Source organism: Paecilomyces variotii (genome assembly GCF_004022145.1).
Source record: "Paecilomyces variotii strain CBS 101075 chromosome Unknown C8Q69scaffold_5, whole genome shotgun sequence".
NCBI lineage: Eukaryota > Fungi > Ascomycota > Eurotiomycetes > Eurotiales > Thermoascaceae > Paecilomyces > Paecilomyces variotii.
This window is the reverse complement of record NW_021167144.1, coordinates 1,475,079-1,501,740: the sequence shown is the minus strand read 5'-3', so window position 1 is coordinate 1,501,740 and position 26,662 is coordinate 1,475,079. Positions and strand designations below refer to the sequence as shown.

General features: G+C 48.6%; 9 protein-coding genes across 9 annotated transcripts; 5 read left to right on the top strand and 4 right to left on the bottom strand.

The window, feature by feature from the left end:
• Positions 1-7: 7 nt before the first annotated feature.
• On the bottom strand, positions 8-3,061 carry C8Q69DRAFT_268626 (alpha-1,2-mannosidase, putative subfamily). The gene is made up of 6 exons (XM_028626771.1): positions 2,671-3,061; positions 2,589-2,621; positions 2,426-2,535; positions 1,521-2,359; positions 780-1,463; positions 8-717 (listed from the first exon to the last, which is right to left on the bottom strand). The coding sequence occupies exons 1-6, from the start codon at positions 2,813-2,815 to the stop codon at positions 135-137; spliced, it is 2,394 nt and encodes a 797-aa protein (XP_028485476.1). The 5' UTR covers positions 2,816-3,061; the 3' UTR covers positions 8-134.
• A 1,678-nt stretch (positions 3,062-4,739) lies between these two features.
• Positions 4,740-6,129, bottom strand: C8Q69DRAFT_268616 (PHD finger protein). Its single transcript, XM_028626770.1, has 2 exons — positions 5,784-6,129; positions 4,740-5,723 (listed from the first exon to the last, which is right to left on the bottom strand). The coding sequence occupies exons 1-2, from the start codon at positions 5,998-6,000 to the stop codon at positions 4,975-4,977; spliced, it is 966 nt and encodes a 321-aa protein (XP_028485475.1). The 5' UTR covers positions 6,001-6,129; the 3' UTR covers positions 4,740-4,974.
• Positions 6,130-6,560: 431 nt separating this feature from the next.
• Positions 6,561-9,003, top strand: C8Q69DRAFT_486714 (putative C6 finger domain protein; the record flags this gene model as incomplete). The annotated part of the gene is made up of 5 exons (XM_028631930.1): positions 6,561-6,617; positions 6,675-6,842; positions 6,894-7,456; positions 7,514-7,996; positions 8,052-9,003. 5 exons carry the CDS (start codon positions 6,561-6,563, stop codon positions 9,001-9,003), a joined length of 2,223 nt encoding a protein of 740 aa, XP_028485474.1.
• Positions 9,004-10,559: 1,556 nt separating this feature from the next.
• Positions 10,560-12,832, bottom strand: C8Q69DRAFT_432728 (putative MFS multidrug transporter; the record flags this gene model as incomplete). The annotated part of the gene is made up of 5 exons (XM_028628506.1): positions 10,560-11,133; positions 11,190-11,319; positions 11,386-11,498; positions 11,560-11,684; positions 11,754-12,832. 5 exons carry the CDS (start codon positions 12,830-12,832, stop codon positions 10,820-10,822), a joined length of 1,761 nt encoding a protein of 586 aa, XP_028485473.1. The 3' UTR covers positions 10,560-10,819.
• A 1,809-nt stretch (positions 12,833-14,641) lies between these two features.
• On the top strand, positions 14,642-17,165 carry C8Q69DRAFT_268267 (putative MFS transporter). Its single transcript, XM_028626767.1, has 8 exons — positions 14,642-14,974; positions 15,032-15,042; positions 15,094-15,235; positions 15,293-15,483; positions 15,541-15,694; positions 15,756-15,851; positions 15,915-16,637; positions 16,696-17,165. Exons 1-8 carry the CDS (start codon positions 14,951-14,953, stop codon positions 17,008-17,010), a joined length of 1,656 nt encoding a protein of 551 aa, XP_028485472.1. The 5' UTR covers positions 14,642-14,950; the 3' UTR covers positions 17,011-17,165.
• Positions 17,166-18,475, bottom strand: C8Q69DRAFT_268456 (vitamin-D-receptor interacting mediator subunit 4-domain-containing protein). Its single transcript, XM_028626769.1, has one exon. The coding sequence runs from the start codon at positions 18,281-18,283 to the stop codon at positions 17,321-17,323; it is 963 nt and encodes a 320-aa protein (XP_028485471.1). The 5' UTR covers positions 18,284-18,475; the 3' UTR covers positions 17,166-17,320.
• A 2,538-nt stretch (positions 18,476-21,013) lies between these two features.
• Positions 21,014-23,103, top strand: C8Q69DRAFT_268335 (Alpha/Beta hydrolase protein). Its single transcript, XM_028626768.1, has 3 exons — positions 21,014-21,317; positions 21,381-21,866; positions 21,928-23,103. Exons 1-3 carry the CDS (start codon positions 21,201-21,203, stop codon positions 22,993-22,995), a joined length of 1,671 nt encoding a protein of 556 aa, XP_028485470.1. The 5' UTR covers positions 21,014-21,200; the 3' UTR covers positions 22,996-23,103.
• A 594-nt stretch (positions 23,104-23,697) lies between these two features.
• On the top strand, positions 23,698-25,310 carry C8Q69DRAFT_268173 (hypothetical protein). The gene is made up of 5 exons (XM_028626766.1): positions 23,698-23,950; positions 24,034-24,296; positions 24,389-24,802; positions 24,888-25,084; positions 25,144-25,310. The coding sequence occupies exons 1-4, from the start codon at positions 23,863-23,865 to the stop codon at positions 25,017-25,019; spliced, it is 897 nt and encodes a 298-aa protein (XP_028485469.1). The 5' UTR covers positions 23,698-23,862; the 3' UTR covers positions 25,020-25,084; positions 25,144-25,310.
• Positions 25,144-26,586, top strand: C8Q69DRAFT_467631 (PQ loop repeat-domain-containing protein). Its single transcript, XM_028630640.1, has 6 exons — positions 25,144-25,587; positions 25,661-25,678; positions 25,738-25,941; positions 25,996-26,269; positions 26,334-26,345; positions 26,401-26,586. The coding sequence occupies exons 1-6, from the start codon at positions 25,543-25,545 to the stop codon at positions 26,550-26,552; spliced, it is 705 nt and encodes a 234-aa protein (XP_028485468.1). The 5' UTR covers positions 25,144-25,542; the 3' UTR covers positions 26,553-26,586.
• The last annotated feature ends 76 nt before the right edge of the window (positions 26,587-26,662 follow it).

The window sequence follows — 26,662 nt, the reverse complement described above, 5'->3', positions numbered from 1 at the left end:
ATACTGATCTACTTTCTCGACCGAGAGTTCCGTATTTTTCAGAAAAGATATTCGGCTGTCAAGGAATATGATTAATAATGTTTGTACTTATGTGTCTAGTTATTGATGCATCTCTTTTTTGTCACTGAAGAATTTCAGAATTGATATGGAGACATGCTCGGTGGCAGATCCTCAACATGCGTGCCCCAAGAGCTTTCCTTTCGTCCCAGCTCAATCTCCAGCAGTCCCCCTTCAAGGAAGAAGTCATGTGATATCCAGTTCTTCGTCCATTGTTTACCATCCCTTTTGACGCTTTGGATGTAAATAGCTTCGTAGTTGGGATCGAAGTTGACGTTTCGAACCGTAGCAACCTTTCCGGTGGCGCTATTTTTGATGCTGATTTCCTTGAAGAACGGAGGGTTGATGAGGTATACGTCTTGTCCGGGAACTGGCCAGAGGCCCAACATGCTCAGCACGACGAAGGAACCCATGGCACCGCTGTCATCGTTTCCAGGGATACCAGATACAGATGTGTTGAATAACGAGGGAATATACGCATGTGCCTGTTTAGCGGATAATCCAGGTCGACCAGCGTAGTGGAACTGATAGACGGTGAGAAAGGATTGCTCGTCGCCGACGTAGAGCAGGCCGGAGTCGTGGAGGAAAGATAACCGAGAAAGAAATTCATCTCGACCCCCTAGTGTGGAAATAAGTGATGCCATATCTTGTGGGACGTAACTGTTTCAGAGAGGTTAGAATCTTTCACTCCTTTGGTGATCGCCTTAGACATATGTACTCACAAGGTGTATAACCAGCAACTGCCTTCGTACGTCTCATGGCCTTGCGGATTCAGATAGCACGAGGTAAAATCAAGCAATGGGCTGCAGAAGATGGGGTCCTGGAACCCCCAAGTCCCATTCGGATAGCGAGGCTGCAAGAAGCCCGTGAAATTGGTACTGATGCCATTGATCGACGATGTCTGGTTCGCCTTGAACATGTTGCGCCAGTTGGATGAACGCTGCGTATACTTCGTGTAGTCATCCGGATGACCCATGCGAGAAGCCATCTCCGCTATACAGAAATCATTGTATGCATACTCTACTGTCCGTGAGATACTGCGAGTGTGGGTGCCAGTCCCGAGGAGGTCAATGTCATCAGTCGGGATATATCCGAGAGTTTTCCAGCTCTGAAGACCTCCGCGTCCTTCGACGTCCCAATTGGGTGGCTCAACTTCTGCATCTTTCACAACTGCCTCATATGCAGTGGTCCAGTCGATATCAGCTACCTTCTTTAAGAAAGCGTCCGCAATAACAACATCTGCATTCGAACCACCTTGAGTGTACCCCTTGCAGAGTGACATTCGACAGTCGGGCAAATACCCTACATGACGGTATATGTCGATTAGACTGCGGATCATGCGTGACTGAGATAAAGGGTCGAGGAGGGTTAAGAGTGGATGAATACTGCGAAATGAGTCCCATATGCTGTAGTTCACCTGTTAGTCGTCGATATGGGATGGCTACTAGTGGAAGGTAACTAACCAGTAGTAACTGTCATAGTAAGGTTCGTCACTTTCCCAAAGTGGATTCTCTCCTGTGTAGTCCTGTGGGCTAATCATCGATCTATACGCGCCGCTCCAGAAGGTTTCTTGCAGATCTGTTGAGACGCCTGCAGCGTCAACACTGATGACTTCTAGCTTCTGCCTCCATGCAGTTTCAGCACTAGAAACAAGATCGTCGAAATCATAGTCTGGAATCTCGTTCTCAGAGTTGGCGCAGGCTTTCTCGACACTGATAAAGCTGACACCAGCGCGGGCTGCAATCACATTATCTGCGGGAGCAAAGAACTGTACAAATGCGCCTGCTGTAGTATAGGCTGCACCTACAGAGACAGTCTTGGTGTCCGTACTACTGTTATCGTTAATGAATACCCCAGTATCTCGGATTTCAGCACCCTTGAAATCAACACAGAAATACATGTTATAGCTTCCTATCCCAAAACTGGGGTTGAAGGTACCATTTCCGGTCAGTCGCCCGGTGGAAGGATCAACAGACGCCTGGGCCTTTGAGCGAGACCGTGGCAGATCAATGAGGTCAACAAGAATGACAGGACCCGTAGCAGACGCAGTTCCGTTGGAGAGGGGAGCGAAAGAGGTGTTACTGGCTGGAAAGGTGAACCTGTATAGAGCAGAATGATTGGAAACCGTCATTTCAGCATGGATCCCGTTCTCCAGAGAGATATTGAACGAGCCGGGCCGAGCTCTAGGAGAATCTTTAACCCATTGGACCCCTCTGGCTGGACTTGTCCATTCACAATTGTTGAGGTCATCCCCCGGGCATGCTAGTTGGGGGAAAATGGGAAAGTTTCCCATAGAAGGTGACTAAGAATAATCAGATATTTATGAATGAAGTAGTGTATTACAATGCTTCGAAAGGAAGCTACTCACACCACCCGTGCCCGAATCATGCATGTGAGAGAAGCCAGTTACAATGCTCGTATCGTATGCAAAGCCTGCCTGGTTCTCTCCAACAGTATCTGCAACTGCCTTGGCCATGCCTTATTCATTCTCAGTAAAAGATACTTGGTTGAGGACAGTAGTGACCACTCACCAAAAGGCAGTGTTGCGCCAGGGAATACATGTCCTATCCAGTTTTAGCTATATCCGGTTACATCTTGTGCTAAAACACTAACCTCCATTTGCTGTCCCGATAAGAGGATCAACGAAATCCAAGACATCAAAAGACCCAGTATAAGCGTCTTCCGCGTCCGCAAAGAGAGCGAGAAGTACAGCGCCAAGTGCTCCAACAGGGCCCTTCAAGGGAGAGAACGACCTCATTTTTGGAAGAGGACGAAACGCGTCAAAGGCAGGGTACACCAAAGAGCGTCTCTGCAGACGTGAAAGGATAAGATGACTTAGATAGGGATTTCATACCCTGGATGTGGCGATCGAATCGCTTTTTGATGGGCTATCACCCATAACCCATCATGCCATGTGCGGCTGCAAGGGGAAGGCGACATTCCTATCCGTCAAAGTTATGGGGAAGAGCTCACCGGGAAGACAACCCCGCCTCAACACAACGTGGGGTCAGCTTGAGATATCCAGGATTTATTTGTATCTTGAGTTGGCCAACGCATCGGACAGGGTGTGGATTGGCTGCAGGCTTTTTCGAGTCGGGATGCTTGTTCCTACTAAATGTTTAGCGCACCGTGTTAAGTAGTACTGGCCACTGGAAGATCGCCATGTTTTGGCGTCGCCAAGGTAGACTAGGTACTACCCTCAGTAAGTTTGCTAGGACAATCACTCCGTAGGATAAAGCCGCAAGAGTGTCATATCCAACGATGGCGTTACAGACCGAGGGTCAGGGTAGCGTTGAGGAAACAAAGAGAAAGGAATTAAAAATTCCGTTGGCTTTTCCACATGTTCATTTTTGTCTATTGTAGACCGGATTATATCCAGGGTAACTATTGCATTCGCCTGTCCAAAGTCAGCTCCAATCGAGCAACGATTATACCCTGCAATTCGCCGAAGATGGTACTTTTCAGATCATCGTGTTTTCAGATCCCCACTTTACTGAAAGTATATTACCTCATTCAAGGCCACTATATGGCCTCTAAAACGATTGCTTCTTCAGACGAACATAGCATAATATGTATCCCAAGCTGAAAGCTTCATAAATACCTGGAAGCTGCTGAACACAGAAGATCTGCTATCATGATAGGTATTTCAACGGTGTATCTTATATATCGATACACAAGGCTATACCGTTTGCTGTGCAAAGAGGTGTCTGGCAGTAAGTAGAACCGAGCTTGTCATTCGTGGGAAATTTGGGTTTCCTATCATCTTGTTGTCAAGCGGAGTAGTGAACTAATTGTTACATTCCGCAGGAAAAACAATTAGCCGTCACCCTATGCGCAATTGCACTGTAGCGTGGAGAACGGCAGGCCTAATTTCAAGTGTGTATAGCTAATGATCAGAGAACACATAGTAACTATTCAGACTTGAATTCGCATTTGGTATCACGGGTGTTCTTATCTTACTTGATGTACTCGTGGAAAGCTCCATTATATTGAAGACCGAGACAGTCAAAACAAATTGAAGCACCACGATTGATCTTTGATATTGTAATCCCATTGACGTAACGTTAGTTCATAGGTCTATTATCATCATCTATTCATAGTCTATATCTATACCGCGTTGATGCAGTGGTAGTTTGCCCAAGCGACGCCGTTGGCACATGTGAACCGCTACACGGTCGCTGAGATCCTAGTGATCGGACTGATAGGGATGCCGACTTCCACGGAAAGATCCCATATTGCATTTCGGGGGACTTCGAAGTTCGAACACAGATTGTTGATGGCGGATGAAGTGACGGAGTATATTTCCGTATCGGGTAAGACTCTCCACCGGCACGCCGATAAGCGAACCCCAGATTTTCGCATGGGATCTCAAACTCTCAAATGCTGCGACAAACTTCCTGTGCGCTTATATAACGAAGCCCCGGAAATTTCGGATGCAGCGAAGTGAACTTGACAGCATCAACGGTGGGGTATCTGCTGCAGAGAATCTGGGGTATTCTGCTTATTCATCGGCTAGCAAACTCTCTTTCAAAGTCGAGAGCAGGAGACCAGCTCCGCTCGCAGAAGCCGACGGTTAGTGCCGCAATGTAACCGCGGCAAGCTGGCTGACGCAGTAGGGACCGAGGGTAAGATTGCACAAGGCCGGATGCGCGACAGAGGTCTGTGGAAAAAAAAATCACCAGCGGCTTTTCTCCCAGTCTGTTAGATCTTGGGAAGGAATCTTTCTGCTGTCCTCGTCCTGGTATAAGCAGGCTCGGGGAAGAGTGATTGGAGCGCCTTCGTAGGCTAGGACCATCGTAACTGGAGACTGCATCGAAAAGAAGAATCACGCCCTCTGTAATGGGCATTGAGAGACAGAGAACAGTATCCAGCCTTATGTCGGATTGATGAAATCGAGCGAGTCTCGTAGAATTGATTTCAAAACACATCTGAGATGATCCTGTCCCATGACCGCTCAGAGACATCAGGAGGAATCAGAGAAGCAACCGAATTGTTGGAGGAAGTATATGTCCGTGTGGCAGAAGGACTGCGTCGAAGAGAGAGAGCAGGATCGCGTGAAGATAAGCGCGAGCTCAAATTTAGTCTGAGCTGTGAATTTTCTCTTCTCAGCTTCGCATTTTCTTCCCTCAGCGATTCGGCCTCTTTCAGAGACTGATCGCTGGATTCAGCCTGCTGGATGATCCTCCCTAACTGAAGAAGAAAGTCTGGTCGGTAGTCTTGGCTGGAAGGGAGTCCACCGTACTCTGCTAGGAAATCTCTTGCTCGAGTCGTAGGGTCGATATTGGGACGGAAGGGTATGGTCGAATTGGGCCATAGATCGCCCACGTCGGCAGAGAATTGGAGGTGAGGAGTGCTTACTCGACCTGCGGGCGAACCATGCTCACTGTGATTGTGACTCATGGATGCTGTGCGTCTATCAGCTTCGGTGACACTGGGGGAGACACTCCGTGAGATGTCAGACGGTGGTGCGCTTGGGAGTATTCTCGGTGGGGAGATATCCCAGTGCTTCTCTTTGCAGGAGGGACAATGAAAATCCTCGAAGTTCCCTGGCACAGGAGACGCAGGTACACAGGATGTATGATATGACCTGCAGCATGTCTTGCACAAAAGTAGATTATCTGGCTTTCGACACTCGTGGCAGATGAAATTGTGAGGTTTGCCAGCCTCTACATTACCGAATGCATTAGCGTGTCTGGAAAGTATAATGTTTGTCAAGGGAGACTTACTGATCCAATCCGTATAGATTTGACTGTGCTCCCGTTCAGAAATCAAGCCCGTGGCAAATGGAAGTGTAGATACATCCCGCAGTTCTGAAGATAAGTCCCCCGTTGAGCTACTGGGTGTAGCGCTATCATCGGGCCTCCTACGCTTGAGTGGCGGTTGATACCTCTGATCTGGAGGTCTTTGGGGAACGGCAAAGCCCAAGAAGGTTGAGCGGAGCATGATGAGGATCAGACACCCAGAGGACCTGCTCGATGCCCCCAGCGGCACTCTTGCACTCTTGCACCTGAGGATAATGAGGTCGGGAAGGGCCCTCGTCTCGAAGGGCGCGACCAGATAATCATTCTGCCGGAGTACATGCGGGCGGTGAGACTGGCAGCGGGGGCCTCATCGCCAACGGTCGAGATGGGTGATTTGCCCCGAGTTTCTCCCGAATGCCGGATCTCACGTGACCTGAGTTCCTGCCTGCTCCATCCTGCGCGATATTAAAAGAATCTACCGGGTGGCCATGCCAGCGCACTATTGACTGATCAGCGGGTTTCCAGGGGCTAGATATGTTCGAGAATCTTCACAATCTCAAGGATTGACGTCTGGTCAAGCAGCAGCCTGCGGATCCTGTTCAGGGTCCATCCCGTTCACCAGTTGCACCAAGAGCTTGGCATCGCTGGGCATACACTGGATCGTTATTAAGACGCAAGACCAAACAGGCACGTGTCCTGTCTTCTGACCACGCAAGAAAGAAGAGTGAATATCTGTTGAGAAAGAAGACCAAAGGAGGGATCATGCCTGGCGTTCCATCAAACAGAGCTTGTGAGCGATGTAAACAGCGCCACTTGAAGGTCTGCCCCCCTTCGGATGCTGCCGCTATCAAGTATAGCAGCTAAAATGATCTTTAGTGCGATGAGACTCGTCCGGGTTGTCGCCGCTGCGCTTCAGCAGGCATCGAATGCCCGGGTTATGTCCAGACACGTAAGTTCATAGATGAGGGAGCCACAGTGCGTCGGCGATATGCCCCGTATCACAGCAATACTCCCAGGTCAACCACGGCCAGTATGGCTGCAGCGGTAAGTTGCTTCCCAATAGATGCAAAGGCTGAAAACTGACTTCGCGATCAGGCCTCCCGTGAGAAAGCATCAAGTCCAAAACAGGACTCGAGGCTACGGGCTTCTGATGCAGATCGCCATGTAAAGACATCTGCAGTCGATGCGTCTCAGGCACATCAGAATGGCCCAGAGAAGGACGCTCTTGGAAGCGAACCAATGGCCCAAAGCAACAATGATCCTACCGCAGATTCTGCGGATTCAGGTAGTACAGGTGCACTGGAACTTACTGCGCCCACCGCTGGGGATGGTTCCACGAGCTCTGAACTGCCCAGCGAACTTAATGGTACAGTAGCTTTGCCGCACTACGATGAAGGAGACTCTTCTGTGTTCAATAAAAAGAGCATTATTGGGCCATCAGTGGGCTCCTACAGTGCCGCTCTTCTCAGCCCTCTAGATTCGCTCAGTGCACCATTTGAACCCCCAGCTTCGTTTCCTGCTCTCCAGACAAATGTCGAAGTGTCAACCCAGAAGAAACTCGGAAATGACCCTTCTGATATTTTGTCCGAACTTATGATTGGGGGTGAGCACGAAATGGCTTTCTTGTCCAGGCACTTTTGTGAGGTTCTGGGCCCTTGGTAAGGATGATCCCCCCCCGGTCTAGCCAGCTTTGCAATTGACTGACGCCACTGCAGGTTGGACCTTTTCGACGCGGGGAAGCTTTTCTCCGCATTTGTCCCCATCAGAAGCATCAATAGCTCGATGCTGAAGTACGCAGTTGCTGCGGCAGCTGCGAAGCATTTGGGCAGGGTCAAGGGAGCAAAATCACTCGTCGGAGGCGGAATGTTTACGAGTCCCGCAACAATGGAAGTATATCCAAATGCGCCAAGGGTCGATTGGTTCTTTAAAGCTGCCAACTACTATCATCAGGCATTGTTCTACTTGAGACAGTCCCTCCCCGGGTCATTTGCGACCTCTCAATTCTCAGAGCTCGCGGAGAGTCCTGTTCAGATCATTAGTCAGTGGTTGAGCCTGAATCTGAACGCAATGCCCGTCGCATCCGACTTCAAAGTTAATGGCTCGGTTACTGGTGCCAAAGTCTTTGACGAAATTCTTCCGACTGCAGCGATATTATCGGTCTACGAGTTCCTTGATCTACCAGGACCGGAATGGGAGACGTGAGTCTTGACAGTATTCCATATCCCCCAGCTCGTATAGTAACCATGGTCGCAGATATCTGAGTGGTTTGAAGCCTATGGTGGAGTCATTCCAGACGTCACATGTCGCCTTGCAGTGTAACGCTGCAATCTTTTCGCAGGCTACTAGAGCGGCTTTTTGGGTATTCGCCCGCGAAGACTATCTGGCCGCTTATATAAATAGGACGAAAACACAACTAGATCCAGAGAACCTGCCACTTTGGCGAAGCGCGGGGATACCTATCGATGAACAAGGCGTTCTTCGACTAGACAACAGTGTCCCACGCCCTTCTGAGCACGATTCCCTATTGACTAAGGAAGACATTGCGGCAAATGGATTGGTCTGGCTTCTTTCTAAGCTCATCAATTTTCTGGCGAAAAGCAAGGAGTCGCAGTTAGCACAATGGGCGACACCCTCGTCGATGATGTCGAGTGTGGACGAACCGCAAATAGCCACGTCTCCACCAGCATATCCCACTACTACCGTCTGGCTACGACTGTGTTTCGAGTTTCAGACATGGGTGGAAGGGCTTCCAGAGACATTTCGCCCTTGCGTGCGGATCGAACAACCCAGAGACATGTCTGTACCATCTGACACTGCTCGTCTGCCGTTCCCGGAGATATTCTATAGCCTTCCAATTTGTGCCGCAACGATGCAGCATTTTCACTTCGCTCGAATAGCACTGCTCTTGAACAGGCCACCTGATGTTGTTTCAAGTGCTAGCACTGCCCGGGATCGTCTACAGGGTTTCCGTGAAGTGACCAAAGAGGTGGAGCATCGTTGTCGAGAGATTTGCGGAATTGCACTTGGACGACCCGAAGGTGCTGTACGGATCCATATGGTGCAGCCACTGTTTGTCGCAGGACAGTGTCTTGAGAACCCGGAAGAGAGGCAAATTATCATTGATCTCCTGCGGGGCATCGAGGCCGATTTTGGATGGTCGACGGACTATCGGATCAAACAACTACAGGCAGATTGGGAGAGATAGCCTCTCTATTGTTCTCGATACATGAACATCAGACTTGGCTTCAGCCTGAACCATATGCGACGGTTCAACGTCTGTGACCAGCGCCTAATGAGCCATCTGCGGTGGAAGCCGAATGGCTCGTTCACAAAGTGGGCTAAACTGTTCAGACCGTAGCTCCAATCCCTGCGATATCGCATCATTTTCCGTCAGCGCTTCTAGCGGCGTCGATGTTGCTGAACAGCGATGGATCTACTGCGTCGGGCGTCGTAAGAATGGATCTTATGTCGACCTTTTAGTCGCCCGTCCGTCAAAGGAAGACCCCGTTGAGGCTAGACATATGGATCTTGCAAAGAAAGACCTCATCCGTTCTGTCCGGCGTTTGGCATATACTGAGCGGAGCGGAAAAGCTGGTGTCCTGTTTCACAGACTGGCGCTGTCGAGGTGTTTCCGCTTTGTTTGACTACTATCGACTAATCGAATATGGAGTCTGACGGACCATCGTGAGACCCACTGACTATCTATTCAGTAATACGTGCTGCATCCCAGTCGATTGGTGGTCTGTGTTCAGCGCTGAGTGCTCAATAATAATGAACAGCGGTGAGCATGAGGGTAGCTACCGCTATTATTATTCCAATCTAACCGGGCCCCGCGAGAACCTCCACCGACGGATTTAGCATGGGTCAGATGGAAGGGTCCTCCATGCATTCTATCAAGAGCCTTTTTTTTTGACAGCCGGAATTATGTATAGCCGCTATTCCGGTTCTCGTTCTCAAGTATTTTAGTGCCTATCTATTGTACGTACATAGACGGCCCAGACCACGAGTGTAAAATGGAATATCTCTACATCTTGAGTCAAATGCCACTAGTTATCCTTTATGCTTCCTGAGAATTACTTCTCACACTCCATCTCCAGAGAGACTACAACTGGCGGAAACGTCTAGGATTAATTACCTCGCCTTTTAGAATCGGGATTATATATTCCAGAATATGATTGGCTCGCAGCGGATCTGAGATCGATCGGACGGAAGACCCGCTCGGTCCATAATTCCGATCCACCTATTCCATTTCGGGCGATACGCTCCGACGTCAGGAACAACTTGTGAGATGACGTCGAGCTAATGCACAACGTCATGTCTTGGTCTAGATTCAATGACACTGCTTTTACCGTTGATATTCATTGTCTGTACGGTATGGGTCATGAAGTAGTAAAGAGACACGACATGTCGAGGTGGATAAGCTGAGTTGTTTTGTTGCGTCTTTTTACAACTGATTTCAGCGACGTCTAAGCTTCTAGGGACCCGCAAAAGGGGGTCGGTCGGAGACGCAGCAAATGAAGTATCAAGTCATACATTATTATTATTAGGATCAGAGCGGGCGCTTTTGTGTTGGGATTCTAGTGATATTATTTTTGGTTACAAGATACTTTTAGATTATATTATCTAAAGATAAAAGTGCTGTTGCTTATTACTAGGCGCTCTCAGACTGAGATAGTATGAGGAAAAGTAAAGAGGTAAAAAGTTTGTAGATACTCCGTAGTTTATATTATTATTTCCGATGATCTTCCTTTTCGATCGTGTATTAAGGCCGTTGAATTAGATAGTGCGCATAGAATGTAGTTTTCTTTCTATTTTTTCTCTTAATGCATACCCCACCATACTAACTAGGCTGCAGAGGACAAAGACGATATTATTATTATTATTCGAGCACGGAGTACTCCGTAAGCCCGGTGGTACTCGGGCCAAGGGAAAATCATGAAGATATGAGATGAATAAAGGGATAGAAGGATGGTTGTTTGTTTGTTTGTTTGTTTCTTTCTTTCCTTTCATTCTCACGCAGCTCAAACGGCCCCGTCGGCCCCATCTGCCCCTGAAGCCATCCTCCTCCTAGTTCTACTGCTGCATTGGCTCGCACTTCTGCTTCTGGTGCCAAAGTATGCTTCCTCAGGACCTGACGTTCCGGACCCACAAGTGGATGCTTCGGTTCCACGCGACCTTCGTTCACTAGCCAAAGTCTGGGCGAACCGGGAATGCTCGCGGATTTTAGGTCCCCACCAGTAGAATATATAGATAGGAATCGTCACGATGATTGCAATGCATGCCAGGATCGTAGAGGGCCACTCCAAGTGCAGGCGGTGTCCAATGTTCGAATACACTGTCACCGAATATCAATTTCCGAACTGGCACAGCGGCGCATTGTAAAGAACTTACTCGGAGTCGCATACATAGCCGCTATTCCAGCCAGTAGATCTCTGGCGAGCGCATTACCTCCAGTAGCCGAGGCCGAGTAAGGACCGTAGCTAGCAACCATATAGTCTATGGTGGCCATATAGATAGCATACTTGATCACGTATCAGCAATAACACAAAACAACACACTGGAAAACAACACAGGAACGTGCACGTACGTTAGCAACTGCGATCAAGGTTGAGAAGATCATGGGCGCTATCCAGTGTGTGAGTGGAGGTCCTAAGCTTGTCCAGGCAAATCCGAAAAGACCAATCGGTTCAAGTGGGGCAGCTGGTAGCTACTATTAGTCCTCATAGATATTGGAGAATAGGAAGACAGTAACGGTGCTCACTGAAAAGCAGCCAGTAAAGTCGCGCCTCAGGCTTAAGGGCATCTGGATCCCTTTCGCGGACTCTGCAATGTCGGTGAATCCAGGGAAGAAATGAGGCGTAAGCCATGAGATATCCGATCATGATCCTGCAACAGTTAAACGTCTTTTATCAGTAAGGCTGGAGCGAAAGAAACAAGAAATCATTCGGAGCTTACGGGATAAATGCAAGACCTGTATCCACTGGGCCAAAACCCCACTGTTCATAGACTAGTTTGTAGGATGCAAGAAAGGTGAAAATAAGAGCATCACTGAAACCGCTAAGAAGTGATAAACAGAGGACGATGGGCTCGCGGACAAACATCACAAATGGCCGTGCCCAAATGACCATGACATCCTTGATTCCAATGCGCTTCTCTCTGAGTTCGTCCGCGCTCCAGACATTTTCGCCGTGCTTCCTTCTCCTTTTAGCTTCTCGGGTGACTAGGATGCTGCATCGCGTCTCCGGAACCCAGAAGTGAAGGAATTGAACGAAGCCTCCAAGGATGAGCTGTATCCAAAAGTTCCAGTGCCAAGTGCAGTATTTTGTTACAAATCCTCCAATAATGGGGGCGAGGGCAGATCCAGCCACGGAGGAAAGAACAATATAAGCAACTGCATATTGTTGTTCGTCAGGTTCCCACATATCCGCGACCATCCCCAGTGTCACAGAACCGCCAGCAGAGGACAGACCACCAAGACCGCGACATACAATAATGGTTCCGAAATTCGGTGCAACTGAGCATGGGACTTGCCAGATATTGACGAGAGTCAAACTCATCTGCATAATTGGCCATCGTCCAAATTCCTCGCTCCATGGAGCCCAAAGTTCGCTTCCAAATGCGTAGGCGACGAGGAATATCATCTGGCCCACTCTTGCAGCCTGCTCAGAAATCGAAAAGTGTGACGACAGCGGAGTGACAACGTTGGCATAGAGACTTGCATTGAAGTTCATCGAAACTTGGACCGCAAAGATAATGGTGATAATGAGCCATTTCTTCCACTTTGGGAAAGCAAAACCTAGCTTGTCCCAACAATCTTCTTCTGTAAGTTCGATCTTTCCGTCTGGTCTTTCTGACTTCTCTTGATGAGTGGCGGTTCCATCTGGCCCTGGGCCAGCACCATCGGCAGCACCATCGGCAGCACCATCAGCGGTGCCATCAGCAGCACCATCAGGAGCCTCTCGTTTGCCCGCATCTTCTGGACGGGTCCGGGATGTATAATGATGTCCCGCATGGCGGATTGATGACTGTGACATAACGTGGCCTTATCTTGTCCGTAATATATGGATTGTAGAGAGGTATATAAGGTATGGTTCTGATGACCCGACTAAGACCAGGCCATCCTGAGTATACTGAAAATGAAGGTGGATGATGCGAGGAGTATATAGAGACCCACGAACGTCCTGTGGGAAAAGAGGCAAACGGTCTAGAATACCCCCAGATTTCATAGTTTGCAGTCTCGATATCTCCACTGGATGGAATGTCCCAGCAGGACGGTTCTTTTGACGTCACGAGCCACAACTAGAATTATTGTTTCCAGGGGGCTTCTTGAATCCTTCGATGTGGAGTGATTCTCCGGACGCTCCACCTAAACTATCCACGATATCTCCGCATCCCGCTTTTACTTATTCGATGAGCTGAATAAGCGACAGGTTCGCAATCCTCTCCCGGCGTTGACAGACATGGTAAGAAGTGCCCTGGGATGAAGACCATCGACTAGTCAACAGACCATCCCCAAGCATCAAATCGGATGAAAGCGACTCTGTCTGTAATCTAGAAATACCCAATTCTGATAGCCCCCCACTGCTGTCTGTCGAAACTATCCATTGTCTAGCTGTATGCATTTTGTAGTGAACTGATAATTTGAGAGGTAGCCTCAATCTCTGGAAGAGAATGTATCTGACATTTGCCTAGATCTGTTTCTCCGCTGGCGCGTATGTTGACGATGAGTTAGGCAGTAGAGTCCAAGTCGTATTTATCTGCGTGTAGCCGTTTCAAACAGTCTTAGCGCGAGGAAGTTGAAGGATCAGTGATCTCAAGAAAGGGACATCCAATAAAAATCGACAGACTATGATAGGTCGAGAGGCCCAATGAGAAGCTCGTCTAATGCTTTCCTAGTCAGAGCTGGGCGGAAAAGTTCCGGGAGTGTCTTCGTGGCGCGTGAAGGGTGAGTGACGAGCATGACAGCGATCCCGCAGACTAGAACAGCTTCCAACATAGAGCCCGTGGTAAATTGCCGAACAACTGGTCATTGGCTCGGCAATTCGACTCTATTGGTAGACTGGAGAGTCTGAGGCGAATCATGGCCAGATGGACACTGCGGGCAACAAACGCGGGGAGGATATCTCCCCCGTGCGGGATTCATCTCCGTGGGGCTCGCCCAAGTAGGAGAAAGAGAGAGAGCAAAAAGTCACTCATAGGCGAAGCTAAACTCGTTTATATCGCCCGGAAGACAAGCTTCGTCGCATATTGAACGTGTAATCGATGATTCATAAGCTGTGAAGGTTAGCAGACTGTTTAGCATCACGAGATGCTTCTAACATGCAACTCTCCAGGGGTATCGTAACCTGTCCCAGTATATCTGCGCATCTAGAAGACAATGGCCTTTCTCAGGTTTCTATTTGGTCCTGGAGATGGATGCACGAGCGGAGACTCCGAGACCTTGAGATGGCTTGCTGCAGGTTAGAAAAGTGAGGTTCTCCAGACGTCACCCATCTGGCTTCTTATTCAGCGACTTCAGCGACTCTAAGTTGGAGGCTTGCTATTGAAGTCTAGTCCATAGAGTCAGCCATGAGGAAACTTAAGTTGTTGATCCGCTAAATCTTGCGCAAATGGATTGACTGCTGGTCTGAACGGCAATTCCGCGTAGAGAAATGCCGTCTCCAGTATGAACTAGTGAGCAGAAGGGGGGTTTTCAGCATCCTGACGTCTAATCCTCGTGTCGAGAACTGGAGAGATGTGCGAAAATTGGCCAAGAACGCCACGCGTAGTCCTAGCGTGAAGAATTAACGAAGTTTGGGGTTCGGGGACAGCGGGTCCGGGGGAGATCGTGTTTGGGACTGCGATGCACATCCAACCTGGAGAAGGGGATTCTTCACGCCCCTCAGAGACCCGGATAACCAAGCATGGCTAGCATATTGTGGGGTGTATGCGTTCAAGCCCCGGCCAGGATGGCAGACAGACATAGTACGAAGTAGATGGAGGTTTAAAGCGATGGCCAGAATCCTGCTTCCCCGCAACGGTATATACTTAAGGGGCGGACGTCCCCCTGTAAATCGCTTGGAGTGCTTTCTGTCAGAGAAGTGGTCCTCCAACAGAGCGCGCTCTTGCATAGGTTAGATTTCGTGAGCTGGAGGGCTGGCTATTTGCCCAGCATGGAGATGAACTATGACGAGGCGGTAGGTTATCCTCTGCTCTGTGTTTATTGCACAAGTTGCAATGCTAACTCTCGATAGACTCTTCGCCAGTACGTCGACACTCACCCGTTTGAATGTTGTTAAAGCTGACACTGTAACAGGTTGGAGGAGGAATTGGATACGAAGATCTATCCTGGAACAGAAATTATGACAGATGTTGGGACGCATCACTTCGTGAAATCATCTGGGAGCTCAGATCGTGTTCTAGTTCCTCAGCCATCGAATGATCCCCGCGATCCTCTGGTATGATGATCTCCATTCATGCTGTCGAGAAATCAGAATTGACAACGGAGACTGCAGAACTGGAACAAATATTGGAAATTTAGCGCCATGTCCCTGGCAACAGCAGTGTCATTCTCGCAAGGACTTGGACCTCTGGCTCTGGGTCCCATGTTCCCGGACCTCATGAAGTCGTTTAACGCAAGTCTCGCGGATGTAGTCCAATTCACAGGTGTATGTATTCTAATCCTGGGCTTCAGTAATTTTTTCTGGTAAGTCTCCTCCTCTTACCTTGTGACATTCTGTGTCTAACCGGAAGGTTTCCAAAGGGTCCCTGTTCAAGCCACCTTTGGGAGAAGACCAGTCCTTATCTTCTCCACCCTCATATGCTGTGTTAGTAATATATGGCGAGCGAAAGCAACAACATATGGAAGCTACATGGGAGCTTGCATCCTCAACGGATTCGGTGCAGGCCCGGCAGAGGTTGGTACTTCCAGCGGAAAACTCATGTGGACCGCAACGTGACTGAGACATCAATATATAGAGTGCCCAACCGGAAATTGTTGCTGATATCATGTTCCTGCATGAACGAGGCGCTTACAACACTCTATATTTCACTGCATACTTCGGTTCGCTTATGGTGAGATGGCTTCCCAAAGCTTTGATACAGAGTTATAATGACTGATTATGTACTCTTCTCTAGATCGGTCCAATCATTGCTGGAGCAATGGCCCAGCACGTTGGCTGGAGGAGTTTCTTCTGGTTTAATGTGGGATTATTAGGAACTGTCTTCGTGCTTCTGGTCTTTTTCTTCCCAGAGACGAAGTGGCATCGGGCTCATCCAAATGAACTAAAACACAGCCAAGAAGCATCCGTCGGTGTTGTTAACGAGTCAAACGCCAACGAATCCGATCTGGAGAAACCGACGCAGGTGACACAGGAAAATCTCACGCATGAAGAGACAGTGGAAAGAGACCCATATCTGGGACGGGGTTCTCCTTCCAAACGGCAGTTTCACATATACCAATTCGATGGGAACTGGATCAAGACATTGCTGTTGAATTTCTGGATCCCGTGGAAGCTCCACCTATACCCTATCGTTGAATTCGCAGCGTTCATCGTGTCTTGGGGAGCTAGTTGTTACTTGACTATCAATCTTACGCAGAGCCAGGCCTTCGCTGGTCCTCCATATAACTTCTCCAGTCAAACGATCGGATTCTTCAACTTTGCCGTCTGGATAGGTGCTCTGATCGGCATGGTTACCAACGGTCCGCTATCAGACTGGATCTCCATGCGCGCCACGAAGAGAAACCGCGGTATTAGAGAGCCCGAGATGAGATTGCCTGCCATGATTCCTTATCTGATCATTTCCATTCTTGGAAATTTCATTGTTGCATTTGGTTCTGAATACAAATGGGACTGGAGGGTAAGTCCTATACACTGATAGCATCTGATTGTCATATTCTAACAAGAAGATAATGCAGGTAATTGTAATTGTCGGTTATACATGTGCCGGGATTCAAGTTGTGGCGCTTCCTGCGATCGCCAGTACGTATGCCGTCGACAGCTACAAACCAGTGGCCGGCTCGATCTTCGTGACAGTCACGGTCAACAAGAATCTGTGGGGTTATGGGTTTAGCAAGTTCATCACTCCCTGGACTGAGGAGGCTGGATATGTCCCTCCTATTATGCTCAATATGTGCCTTATGGTACTCTGGTGTTCGTTTGGTGCTGTGTTTTATTTCTTCGGGAAGCGGTGCAGGAAGTGGACGGCGAAATCGGATGTGCATACCATGTAATGCTGGACTAGTCTTTGATATCTCAATCTGGAAGCTTAAATGATACGCTCTCTGAAAGGCAATACTTGTGTTAACATATCCTGGTTATATCTCTGCCCCGTACGGGCTGGTCTAGTAGCACAATGCATGATTGTAACAATGGCCCGCGGCAGTGCTAGTCAACATAGGTCTTTGGACAAATATCATTCCGGATTTTATGCGACTGCGTCCATGATTCCTGCGTCTACCGAGGCAGTATCAAAGTTTACAGAAGCAAAGAGGTGCAGGTCTAGATTTTTACCTGACCGAGAGCTTCCTTAGACACTTTTTTTCAAATATCGTCGTCTTCTGGGTCGTATAGATCGAGATCGAGCGTAGCCTTAGGCTTTGGAGGAGCAGCCGCTGGTGCAGCACTACTCACGGCAGTCGAACCCACATGCTCTGCAGCCCTTGATGCCTCAGCTGCGTGATTCCTTTCTTCGCTCTGACCCTGCATCTGCACTGGTTCGGCAATGCCGACTCCTTCAGCTTCCCGCACCAATCTCTCCACCTCCTGGTCGGGATCTATCCCTCGATCCGTCGCAGCAAGCTGGACTTGTGCCATGAGACCCAGTCGAATCCGATCTTCTGCAGGGAAAGGCATCATGTACATCGCTCGCGCCATATTTGCGGACTCGTCTAGCCAGGCAGTTGCGTCCTTCGTGACTGCACCGACGGACCGTGCGTTATCTCCTTCAGCATGGTCTCCATTGACACCGGTCATCTCCACGTCTCGATCCGCTTGCTTCTCTTCCTGTAGCCTCTTCTTGACTAGAGCTCCAGCCGCCGCGTCTGCCGCTGCTTGCTGATTATATCTGCTGATTCGACGGGCAAAGTCAAGCAGTAACTTGTAGTCGACCTCTTTCCCTCGACTGGTCGATGTGACTTTCTTGTCAGCTTCGTCTGACGCGTAGTCGCTGTCATCGTCGCTGTCGTCGTCGGTCTCGCTCTCGTCCTCGACTTCGTCACCGCATACAGTAGAAATTTCCTTTCCCACGCCTTCAATATCTCGCACAATCCCCTTAACCCTTTCTTCCAGTTGTTCCGCCTCAGCTCGAAGCTTTAGGATCTTGGCGTAATTAGCTTGGTGTGTGCGGAGAGTCTCAAGCGCCGAAGACAGCGCGTCATCTGCGTCGATTAGAGCGAGTGTTGCGGCTGGTGCTCCGGCAGCAGTAGGCGACGTCGTCAACGAAGTAAGGACACTATTGAGTCTAGCCTCGAGATTATCGAGGCTCGAAAGGACGCGCGCATCCATCGCGTGCTCGTGCTGGATGTTGTGCGCAGGGAAAGCTGGCAGTTCCTGGCTAGGTGTTTTCAGCAGCTCTGTACCGGTAAAGTCGGCTTTAATAGAGCCCTGGGTAAGATAAAGAAGAGGCCGAGGTGGAAGCTCAATAGCCAATTGAGAACTTGAAGAGCTGTTGTGTATAGAGAAGGCAACTGTGAAGCTGTGGAGAAGGCGACGATGCGACGGTCGAAGTTGCGGCCGTGCGCGTGTTCCTTTTAATCCCCGCCCGCAACCAGTTACATAGTTACAGTAAGTTAACCGTGCTCTACACCAAACCTATTTCTGTTCTCTTAGACATAATTATCCAACTGACAGTTGCCGATATGCTTGCACTGTATGGCCGTATGTCTTACTCGTCTGATTTACATGCTAAATACATTTTGATGGCTCCTGACCCATTGCAGAAATTAACACGCCCAGATACCGAAACACCCTCCAAACAGTTCATCGCTCCAGAAGCGCCAAATCCATACTAGATAGGTAGATCTATGGGAAAAGGGTTTGATCATCATGACTGATCACTGGCATCTGTTCACGCACGTTCCACTCATCATCGCGGGAAGCAAGCATGCCCAGGTACCACAGTCCCAGAAACAGAGTAAGCTCCGGATTCTGATAAGTTCCCCACGTTCGCCATAGTATCGAAGCTGAGAGCTGTAGATCCCCGTTTTCCATTCTTCGAACAGCCACGAGCTCTTTGTCTGTGAGCATGAATCCGTATCGAGAGCCGCGATGGCTCATGTACCAGTTCAGCGTAGCGAGGCCGGCTCGATACGCATGTTGGCCATCAGGTCTCAGTGCGAAGCTGCTGTCCCATTGCCAGCTTGGCCTCACTGCGCCGGGGACTCTATGACGGCTGCTGTCCCTGTCTCCCTCCACTGCATAGAATGATAATTCGGGCTCATGAGCTCCAGCAAAGCTTGTGTAAGCTCCACCGTCGAAAGAAAGCACTGCTCGACCTTTGAGCCCATGTCGGGATTCGAGGTAACTGAATGTCGCTCGCAGAGCTCTTCGTACCCGTGGGACCACATGCTCAGCAAGGCGATATTGCAAGTGGCTCTGAGACATTATCGCAGGGGGAGGCGACTCTGGGAGGGGGTCCGGGGGCAGCATTGTATGCTCCAAGAGCCAATCATACCGATCGAGAATGGTTTCGAGATCGAAATCTAACCATTCCGTGAGATTTGGGAGATCTCCAGGGGCATATGGAGGCATATTGCCCTGGCGGCTTGCATCAGGAATTATGGGGATCGGTGGAGGATTGTCTGTCAAGTAGGTGAGTAGCGATGTTTCGTTCTCCATTTTGGGGAGACTAGGATCAGAAGATGGGCTGTAGAGAAGCCAATTCATCCAGCATGGTATGGAAGCTCACTAGATATATAGACAAATCTTCCGGACTACGGATGCATCAGGGAAGATAAGAGTGTCTCAGGCGGATATTCTTTGTCAAGTTGGAAGCCTTGCAGTGGATCTTTGATTCTATGAGATCTACGTCTGACCGATATAGAGAGTTGTGGTGTCATCTCCAGCTAAGTGGACCGTGTAAAACTGGCTTCCTATCGATCACAAACTGGCAATAAAGAGAAGTGAATGTTTCTGCTGTTCAGTATGCTTCTTTCCAGCAAGGGAAAATGCCTGTCCATACTCAACTTATTTGATCTTGTGGTCCCACTGAAAGGTTATAACAGAAATAATAACAATAACAAACAACCGATGTTGTTTAGCTTTATGCCTAGGAAGAGACATACAGTGTGCGTGATTTTATTACTTTGTTGCTGAGTTCGTGTGAATATATAGACTGCCTAGTCCCACATGTAACGGCCAGATTCAGAGAATGAAGTCTTCTCTTTCAGAAGATGAAAGGCCTGGGCTTTCATCAAAGGACTGCAAAGCTACATAGGCCCAACCAACCAGGTAGCATGGCTACTTTGATACTGTCATTTACCATTTCCTCACAGATCTCTGCAGGTCTCACATGTCAGCCGAGATAGACAGATTTCTGATACTTTTTGAATATATAATGCAAGGGCATTCACAAGATAGATTAAGCGCTGATTCAGGATAGCAATATCTATCCTGGAAATATAATGATGGGCAAGAGTGACCCGAAATGAGCTATGTATGTAGATTTTTATCGTGCACAAACTGTTGGTACCTGGAATTCCTCCTACAGAAAAGCCACCCGGAATCCCTTTTACTTCTGTTGTGAACATCCGGAGCGACCATCTGGGATTTGCAGTGCAAGAGGTGGATGGACAGTGGGTAATCTATGGGCTTATGCAGTGTGGAAGCGTTTGGTAAGTACCTACCTAGTTACATACTGCGATCGAGTTGATCTGGAGAATTCTCCGCCGTGTGTCGCGTGTTCAGCCTGTCGCCCTACCAATTGTTGTCTGCCGCCCATCCTTGGAGTTGGTGTATTAAAAAAATCCTCTGTATCCTCACAGCTCCAGCATGTTTTTTTTGGTGCTTCTGATAAGCATATCTTTATGGACACCGTGAGAAGCCGGTGACGGTATTGTATTGATTAAGTAGTTGGCCGCGAACAAACAGCGCCCAGAGTCTGGATGCTTCCAAAGCACCGCAAAGGGACAGGATCTACCCACAGATCCGAAAAACGTAACTTGCCATTGTAACTCCAACGTTGGCTCAATAATCAGATTGCTGCACAAACCCATGCCATATATGCTGGGATCCAATGCAGAGAAACCTGCCTTGATCAGTGTCTGGCTTCGAAAAATGCCTCGGTGGGATCATCTCCACCGAGCCACTGCCGTGTCCAGCCGGCTGCGCTGGGGAAGAGACACATAAAAATCGGCCCATGTGCTACATGGGAGATCTGGTTCTTTTTTAGATTGCCTATCTTTGAGGCCAGTATTGTACTCCAATGCGTCTGTTCCTCGGTGTGACTGCGCTGTGCTTAGCGCTGGCGCCTCTATGCGTGGCAGTGGCGTTGCCCATTGTTGACTTGGGATACGAGCTGCATCAGGCAAACCCCATCAACGTATGTACATTTTTTTGTCCAAACATTTCTATGATGAGTTAAGAAGGATCTGACCGCATGAAGATATCACAGGGGCTATACAACTTCAGCAATATCCGATATGCTGCTCCGCCTGTAGGCGACTTGCGATTCCGCGCACCGGTATCTCCTGAGATAAATCGCTCAGAGGTACAAACCGGCACCGTCGGCCGTGTCTGTCCACAGGCAATGCCTCTATGGGCTACGGAGATCGCCCCGAATTTTGTTGAGACTCAGCTGCTCGGGCTACCATATAGCGGTCCGTACAATATCAACTCTTCATCCTACCCGACCGGAGCGCAAGACCCTCGGACGACAGAGGACTGCCTGTTCCTGGATGTAGTTGTTCCCCAAGTCGTGTTTGACAGATCCCGGAATAGCTGCGGCTTCGCTGGAGTACCTGTCCTGGTTTGGTTGTACGGTGGTGGCTTCACTACCGGAGACAAGAGCCAATACGATCCTTCTGGGTTAATCCATCGCAGTATGGAAGGTGGAAAAGATGGTATAGTATATGTGGCTCTGAACTATCGGGTAAGTGGTGCTGTTAGAGCCTCGAAAAGTATGACGCAAATAGCGGGCTAACACTGAGCAGCTGGGAGCCTTTGGCTTTCTGGGAGGCTACAGCATTGGGAAAGACGGCACGTCGAACGCTGGATTGCTTGATCAGAGACTGGCTATAGAGTGGGTGCATAAATACATCCACCTCTTCGGAGGCGACCCAGAAAAGATCACTATCATGGGGGAATCGGCAGGCGGAGGGTCTGTTTTGCATCAGATCACCGCTTACGGTGGTGACCAAGGAGTCGCGTTTAAACAGGCCATTATCCAGAGTCCTGGATTCGTGCCCATGACGAACGAGAGTGTTCAGGAAGCAACTTTGCAGCAATTCCTGCGAATTGCTAATGTCAGCACACTCGAGGAGGCAAGAAACCTGCCGTCAGAGAAGCTGATCGCAGCGAATCTGTACCAAGTCGGGGTGAAATCTCCCTACGGTACTTTTACCTATGGCCCTGTCGTCGATAGAACGTTTGCCCCGGCTCTTCCAGGCCAGCTTTTGCAAGATGGGCGATTCGCCAAGCATGTGAAAGTAATGGTTGGCCACAACGCAGATGAAGGGCTAGAGTTTACTCCTCCCTCTAGTCTCAACGACAGCGGATTCGAAGCATACCTGAAACAAGCATTGCCAGATGTTTCGCCTGCCGTGCTGAACGAAATAACGGAGGTGCTTTACCCTCCCATATACAATGGCACGTACGGTTATACAACAAGTGTGCAGCGCTTGTCTTTGGCTATTTCGGATCTAGCCTTCCAGTGCAGCACAGATTATCTCAACCGTGCCTACGACAACCGGACGTATGCCTATTGGTTCACTATTCCTCCTGCTCTCCATGGGCAGGATGTACCTTACACGTTTTTCAACGGGTCGAATTTCTTCACCGGGGCGACCACCGACGTGAATACTACGGTTGCTATTGCTATGCAGCAATACATCACTAGTTTTGTCGAAACAGGAGTCCCAAAATCTTCCATTGGACCCGTCTTCAACGAGCATGGCGAGAAGGGTACCATGATGGACTTTTCGGACTCAGGGATATCGGAAACCCTCGACAACACGGATAATGCACGATGTCGCTTTTGGCAGGGGGCGCCATACGCGTGATCCAGCATCATTGTAAATAAGAGGGATATCAGAAGCAAGCCTGAGTTACGAGAGTGAAGTACATACATAACCAATTGTTGGCCAGTTAATGGGTTTGTGAGCTAACTTAACCATAGTTAGTTAACGTAACCGCTGATCAATATCCTCTGTTAGTTAACTAAGTAGTGTATGAAATTGACTTTCAATCCTTCGTACCGACTTGGATGTGCCGAAATGCCTCGGTTGAGCCGTATGGCGTGTCAAATGCGACGAGACGAAGTACGAAATCAGGATGGAAATGCGAAGCATACGACTCGCAAAGCTAGCAACAACAAAATCCCTCGAAACGAAGAGGAGAATATGATTCGCGGATGGGAATAAGTCCTGATGAGTTGCCGTAATATGGCTGGAGACATACTTATTGAACAACGTAATGTCGTTCGATAATCACTGGGATGCAACGCCTTCAACGTGAGAAGTGAAGACCTAAGCTTAAGAGGCTTATGATTTTACTTAGAGCTAATACTTGCCAAGGGTTTATTAGATTTTAGGTGCATATAAGATGCTAAGAGCTAGTAGTATACCCCGCACTTCTCGCGCCTCTAAGCTTGGGTATTGTGTAGGGATATACAGGCCGCTATACTTTGGGTGCCGAACCGGTGCTCGTGTTCGGGTGAATAGCAAGGGTATCTACCGGATATCTAGGGCACTCCAAATCTGCAATGGCAAAGGGCGTGTCTTTCGGGCGCGCTGGCACAATTGGCCGTCTCCCCCCCCCCCTATACAGGCGTGCGCAGAGATGTTTAAATCGGCTTTTAACCCCTTTGTCGCTATTGCCGTTCAAGATGGGGTAGAAACTTGTTCAAGAGTAAATAGACCGACAGGATAATGGCGGCAGTATCGTCTCCAATTCTTACTTTATTACTTCTGTATCAGCTCTTTTGGGCTCAGCTGGGGTTATCTAGCACCTCTTCCAGTAAGTTCTTGTTATGTGCTTCTCTCGTTTCCGAGTATGCTTGCCAGGACCAAATAGACTGACATTCTATATAATACAATTAGTCACTGAGGACATCTATAACCGCCTAGTCCGGTATACTCGTTTCTCGGCAGCTGCATATTCTTCCGACTGCCGTATACCTCCCGGAGGAGCAACAGTTGTCTCATATATCAATAACAACACTACGGATACGCAAGCTACACTTTTTCGGGATGATGCTCACCAAGATCTGATTATCGCATTTCGCGGCACCTCGAGCGTGCAAGATTTCGTCTCGGATTTCAATCAAACCTTGGTTCCATTTTCCGGATGTGAAAATTGTACGGTATGTATATGATGTGTTTACATATGCACATGTTGATTTTCTGTTCAAGTTTATAAACCCTGTGCCCAAGATACTTATTACTTATGATATAGGTTCATGGAGGTTACTTTCGACAATGGAACTCTGTAGCTGCTGTGGTTACTGAAGATGTGAAATCTTCCCTAGCCGACTATCCAACATATACCATTAGCGTGACGGGGCACTCAATGGGGGCATCTCTCGCCGTATTTGCTGCTCAGACCCTCCATGCTTTATTCCCCGATGACAATGACCGACTAACCACCTATACATACGGCCAGCCACGGACTGGGAACCCATCATGGGCTGCGTATATAGACTCCTTACTCTCCCAACCAGGCAAATTGTTTCGTGTGACGCATGCGAATGATGGGGTGCCTCAAATCCCAAGCACTTCAGATGGATATCAACACCACGAGGAAGAGTATTGGGCAAACGATCCACCAAGTGTGGAAAATACTGTGCGGTGCGAAGGAGATGAACCTCCGGTACAGCTTGCCCGCTGTTATTCCCCCGAAGTACATTTGTATACATGTTTAATTTATTATGATATACTAATAACACTCTTCACAGGATTGCAACCTTTCTGAGCCGGGCTTCGGCCTTGGCAATGGTGGGAAGGGTATCAATCTGGCCCATCTCATCTATTTTGGAATTTCTATCGGCGACCCTGTGGATCCAGGGCTATCGAGCTGCAGTGGATAGAGTTACAGAGACAAGCGGTCTTAATGCATGCGCTCGATGCAGGAATAAGATATCATTGGAACAAAGTATTTTCTTCCTATTAGCTGTATCCATATGAAGAGCTATTCGAATCTAAATCATATAGGTATCTGAGTCCCTATTCACCGTCCGTTAACGGGCCTCTGTTCTCAGTGGCACAATTCTCAATATGACAGTTTCCTGCGCCGCAGAAATCAGTTCCATTGCGCAGACACGAACAATAATAATGACTACATCCGAGCTTAACTTGAGCCTTATGTCTATACATTTGGGTCGAAAATATAGACAATTACTAAAATAAAGGCTAGTGACCAAGAAATTAATGCGATCACAGATAAGCATCCTTGTGATAAGAACACCCAATCAGAATTTCAGGAAACTTCGCCACTTCATCTCTTTCCACTTCAACTCTTAAATCGTCGCATCTTGTTATTGTCATTGCTATTATTATTTCAGCTTCATCGTAGAAATTGTCCGGAGAGGGATATCTTATGCCTCTGGAAAGATGGACGTTCCAATTGCAGCAGACGTTCTTGGAACAATAGGCGCGGTTAGTATCTCTCTGCGGAATTGGTATGACTGACTTGCGTACCTAATCTCTTCATTGACTCTTAACCACGCAGGTCTGTTGGTCGATCCAGGTACGCCATAAATACTGTTCCTTGTCCATATTGGTTCCTTATAGCTGACAATGGCATAGCTGTTGCCTCAAATTTTCATCAACTATCGCCGCCATAATACTGAAGGCTTGCAGCCGGCGATGATGTTGTTATGGGCCGCAGCCGGTGTGCCACTCGGCGTCTATAATATCGTAGAGGACTTCAATGTGGCTCTAAAGATTCAGCCTCAAATCCTCACGACGCTTAGTCTGATCACATGGGCACAGTGCCTTTATTATGGAAAGGTCGGATCAATTTCACCGATTCCTTGTTTCCGATGTGCTTACAGATCGAGTTAGAAATATTCGGTGCTTCGATGCATCTCTGCTGTTATACCCCTTCTTATGGTTCTAGGAGGAATCGAAGTAGCTCTGATCTTTGCACTATTGGCTGCTAGAAACAATGATCTCAGATGGCCTATTGTCTTGATGGCGGTTCTCAGCGCTGCTTTCCTGGCAGCAGGGGTGCTGACCCATTACTGGGATATCTATGTTCATCGAACCGTGAGAGGAATAAGCTTCATATTCGTTGGAATTGACGCTGCCGGAGACTTGTTTTCTCTCGTGTCTGTCTGTAGGTGCATTCATCCTGATAATGGAAGAAAAAAAATCTGCTCACTAACAATATGTCCATTAAGTGTTTGAGCCGAGTATGGATATCCTCGGCATGGTTATATATGCCACTGAGCTGACGCTGTGGTGCGGTGTATTTATTTGCGGTGCTGTCTATAACCTCACGCCTTGGATCAAGCGGCGTTCGAAGAAACGGTGCGTCAACGTGCAAGAGCCGGTCTCTTTGCACCCGATGCCTTCGTCGACTTCTGTGTTTAGAACAGCATCCGGCACGGACGTGGTAACCAGGAGAACCAGACCGCAGCTCTCTTAAAATGCCTAGTCTTGGTTTAGAAACCGAGCGCCCATGATTTGTGGGAAACGATTTCCCTGGGACTGGGGATGTAACGTACGG